At 35.7% G+C, this 4,841-nt stretch overlaps 1 protein-coding gene across 1 annotated transcript; it reads right to left on the minus strand.

Annotated features, from left to right (window-relative positions):
- Positions 1–3,642: 3,642 nt before the first annotated feature.
- LOC108370129 (ATP-dependent DNA helicase pif1-like) lies at positions 3,643–4,464 on the minus strand. The gene has a single exon (XM_017625388.1). The coding sequence runs from the start codon at positions 4,462–4,464 to the stop codon at positions 3,643–3,645; it is 822 nt and encodes a 273-aa protein (XP_017480877.1).
- Between the last annotated feature and the right edge of the window lie 377 nt (positions 4,465–4,841).

Genomic DNA, 4,841 nt, shown 5'->3' on the forward strand with positions numbered 1-4,841 from the left:
AAACAGCTATAGACGACGTCCTTAGGGAACAAATAGGAAAAAAGCTGTTACGTTTACGTGGGTGACGTTATAAATTATTCTCAAACAAAAGAACAACATGTCAAAGACATACAGCCCTATTCTGCATTTCGACTCGAATCGAAATTTTCTCCGTTTGGCAATTTTGGTATTCTGCGTTCCGTTTCCTTTCGATCAATCTTCGAAATTTACGATTATTCTTATTCTACATTTCGATCGTAGTTCCGTTTTTCTAAGTTGCAAATTTGTGGACGGAGAAAGTTTCAATTGTTATTTTCGTGGGTTTAAATAATATAATTTTATAAAAAATTTAAGTAAAATATACTGTGAATGATTGTAAAAGTCATCATAAATGAATTTTCTCGATTTCTGTGTTTTCGAGAGCGGTAATACGGGCAATACGAAAAATTGGCTCAAATAATGGCAACCAAAAGGTATTTTGCGCGACATTTTCAAAGTGGAAGTCAAGGCGTTTTTGTTTACATTATCTATAAATAAGACTGTGAAATGCACTGAATACAATTTATTCTTTTTATATAAAATTAATCGATGTATGCACATAGATACTTACATACATAACATGTGAAGTTACATAAAAAAGATGCTTTTATTATTGCACTCGTTTTTACTAACTTTTTAAAAAGAGGTGCGTATGTTGTCTCGAATTCGATTTGCTATGGAAAGATAAGCTTTGTTCTTCTCCTCCTCCTGACGGCTTTTAAAATGGGATTCATTTGCGTTCAAATCTTCCACTCTGTAGTAAATGCAAATGTTGTGGACTGCTCAAACAACGTTTATAATTTCACTGACTTTAAACGATGAGTAATACAGTTCAAGATGAATTCCTAATGACTCTTCACTCATCTAAAAAAGATCAAACATGTCCCTAAATCTCCGCCTTTCAACTTCCGCATCAGCAATCTGGGACTCGTTCTTCTCTTCCAGCAATAACGCCGCGGCTATGGATTTCATTCTTATAATTATGTATCCACTTAAATTTTATTTTTAAATTACAGTGATGCTAGGTATATTTAGTTATTTTAAAATATTTACAAACTTTAACTTCATGTGCTGCTATAGTTTGGGGGCAAATATTTCTTTGTTTTGTTTCGATTTCACACATTCCTAGGCAAACAGCTAATTTTGAAAGATGTTTTCTGTCTTCCTCTTCTTTTTTCGTTTCGATCGTAACGCAGAATACCAAAGTTCGATTCCAGCGGAGCGGAATGCGGGAACGTAATCGAAATGCAGAATAGGGCTGATAGACTGGGTATGAAGAGTTTATATGACGCTAACATGAGGGCAGCAGTTGAAAAATCGAAATTTTTCAAAACCGAAACCGAGTATCTCGGATTTATTGTATCAAGAGGTGGCATTAAAACGTGCCCTGACAAAGTAAACACAATGCTAAACTTGCCACCTTCCAAAGCATTGTACGGTGTCAGGTCCTTTTTTAGGATTGGCAAGCTACTATATGCTAAATTCAAAACAACACCAAGCATTTGAGACATTAAAACACATTTTGGTATTAGAAGACGTAATGCTCGCTTACCCTGATTTTGAAAAACCGTTTCATTTGACAACAGATGCGTCAAATTATGGCCTGGGTGCCGTTCTTTCTCAAGAAGGCAGGCCCTTAACTATGATTTCCATAACTCTTAAAGACAAAGAACTTCATTTTGAAACTAACGAAAAGGAACTTTTGGTCATAGTAAGGACCCTGAAAAACCTTAGCAACTATCTTTATGGTGTACGACATTTAAATATTTTTACTGACCATCAACGTTTGCGGTTTCCGACATAAATGCAAACGCAAAAATTAAACGTTTGAAATCATTTATCGATGAACTCAGATTCAGCTACTATTCACAGCGAGAGATCATTAACTTATACCATAGAGGCAGTTGAAAAGCCTATTAATTGTTTTAAAAATCAAATAATTATCGAAGAAGCTGAGATCCCATCCAAACTAAAAGCACGTTCTTAGGAGTCATTCAGGACATTGTGAAAACCAAATTGCACTGCCACTAAACCCTTGATGACAGTAAAAAAAATTGCACTAGCACTTAATATTTAGTGATAGTGAAAATCTTTATAGATAATCAACATTTTTCATTAAAATAACACTGCTTTTCGCTGTAAAGAAGTTTAATTGTTATGACATAAACCATATTCTTGAGTAGAGACTTCTAATTATGTCGCATCAAAAATATGAAAACATAATTAATTTTTTATTTCCTTGTAGATCGATTTACAATCCCAACCAGTGTTGCCAACTCGTGGGATTTCGCCCATAAAGGGCGTTTATTTTTTATTTGTTCAGTCATTGCTACTTCTCTTTATTCAAACATATATGGAGAATTCCAACGTGACGAGTGGGACATTTAAACTCGTTTTTTCTCCATCTTTTAGGTAATTTCTCTTTAACCCTTAATTTGGAAAGGTTCAAATTGTTAACATCTGAATTCAAATATCAGCTTAACACGAAACTAAAAAAGGAGAAAACTTAATTATATAATTTACACAGAAAATTTTCATTTTCCCAAGAGTGACGGGTGAGACAACGACACCCACCCCTCGTGAGTGGATTTATTCGTTTCCCAATTTTAGAAAAACTATGTGCTAGTATATGAAAATATTTCTTGAATGTAGTTAATAGAATGTTAAGGTCCATTTTATGCTTTGATGGCATTATTATATTTGAAAAACACTTTAGCTTGTGGCGGGCGGGACAGTATTTTGTGACGACAGGGACGAGTCACTATTGAGGACACATAGTTCGTGAACAGTACTGATTTTATATAAATATTTATTAAAAAAGACCTGATTTAAACAATGGGTAACGTATTTGCAAGTTAAATATGTTAAAAAAAAACATATTTTGCTGTGACGGGTAGGTCGTCCAATAAGCATAAGCGTTCAAGCTGACAACTTTTCCATAAATGTAGTTTTGTAATAACTAACCACTGTTTTAAAGTCCATGGATTTTTTCCTTCTTTTTGGATAATTATTTTTTGCTTTGTCACCTTCAATTAACAGAGATAGTCGCATTACGGCTGTGTTTATAGCCGTAGAGACAACCATAAGGCCACGTGCAACGCATGAAAAGTGAACTGCGAAACTGGAGCTTGCTTCTATTAGTGACTCAAACAAATGACCACGTGCTGATTTTTTTTAAATATTCGTAATGTTTTTCGAGCTATTTTTTTTTTGTTATTTTTCTATAAAAACACCGTCCAAGCTTTAAGCAAAAACATATAAGTCACAGGTTCAAACTTTATACATAACTAGCAAATACCCGGCGTGCTTCGCGACGCCTCGTGAGTAATTTTGCGGCAAAGTTAAGGAGAAACCGTATTGAAACTCAAACCTCTTCAGAGGAAGAATTTTGCCCTTATTAGTATCCGTAATTCATCTGGACGGCCATTGTAACCCTAGGTTTCGCCACGGACCTTTGATCTTTTAAATACATTTACAAACGTCCTAAAAAATTTTAATAATAAAAGGCTTTAAAATATAGATATGTGTTTATGGATGTATTTTATACTTTTTTCATATAAGAAGTGTACAGCATAAATTAGAAGAATGAAGTAGTAATGATTATAAAATAGAGGTATTTACATTTCAGTTGTTGTACACTTCAGTAAAAACAACGTTTTGCGTTTCATTTCCATTTCCGGGAATAAGAAAAGTTTGATTTTGTGATGAACCGATACGTGAAAGTGCCACATATAATTGGCCATGCGTAAACACTTCGTTACGGAGATCAATGCCGACAACGTTAAAGGTCTGCCCTTGGGACTTATTAATGGTAATGGCAAAACATGTCTTTACTGGAAACTGGACACGTTTAAACGTAAATGGCAAATCCGTTGGGATCATTGGTACCCTTGGAATCATCGTTATTTCTCCCGTTGCCGGACCGGTCAAAATTTTTGCCTTTATAAGATTGGGGAAAAAACGTATGATTTGAAGACGCGTACCATTACACAACTCGGGTGGCTTAAGATTGCGTAAAAGAATTACGGGTGTTCCAGCTTTAAGTTTTAGCTCATGTGGAGGCATACCTGCGGGGTTTAAGGAGTTAAGAAACTCCACAGGGTAATGAACCACATCGTTGGGGTCAGTTACTGAATTTACAGACTTATAGAGTTTGTATTCTGTTGAAATTCTGCTCAATTCTGCTTCATTGATATCTTCTGCTGCCGAATTTTTCGAAGTGACAATTGCACGTTCGCAAAGCCAATTGGAATTAATAATTTGTATGTTTGCAATGTTTGGATAAACATTATCAATAAGCTCATCAATACTTCTTACGCAGGTTCCTACGATATCCGACATGGTAACATACCCATTGCGTGTTATAGTTGCTGAACCGTTGCCTATTTGTAGAAGGTACTGAGCAAATACTTCAGAGCAGCTATTTACACTGAGGTACGCGCGCATGTTAACTGATAAATGCAATTTTTTTATATATGGCCAAACTTCCGAAGCCATTAACGATATCAGCTCGTGTGCCTCTCGGAACCACAGGTAGTGTTTGCCTAAAATCGCCTGTGAACACAAAACTAATTCCGCCCATTACCGCATCAGATGATCTCAAGTCCTTAAGAGTTGTATTGACGGCATTAATATGAGACTTATGGGACATCGTACACTCGTCCCATATAATCAGTGATGCCTGCTGAAGAATCTTAGCAGCGGCACTATTTTTTTTTATCGAACATGTGCAGCTTTGTTCCGGTAAAATGCTGAGTGGTAGTTTGAAAGTGGAATGAGAAGTTCTTCCTCCACTCAAAAGCGTGGCAGCAATTCCCGAGGAC

This window comes from Rhagoletis zephyria, unplaced genomic scaffold, assembly GCF_001687245.7.
Source record: "Rhagoletis zephyria isolate East Lansing unplaced genomic scaffold, Rhagoletis_zephyria_1.1 Rzeph_scaffold_04028, whole genome shotgun sequence".
Lineage (NCBI taxonomy): Eukaryota > Metazoa > Arthropoda > Insecta > Diptera > Tephritidae > Rhagoletis > Rhagoletis zephyria.

Excerpts from the sequence above, each read along its gene's own strand:
- LOC108370129 (XM_017625388.1), bottom strand. The coding sequence starts at position 4,464 with ATGCGCGCGTACCTCAGTGTAAATAGCTGCTCTGAAGTATTTGCTCAG.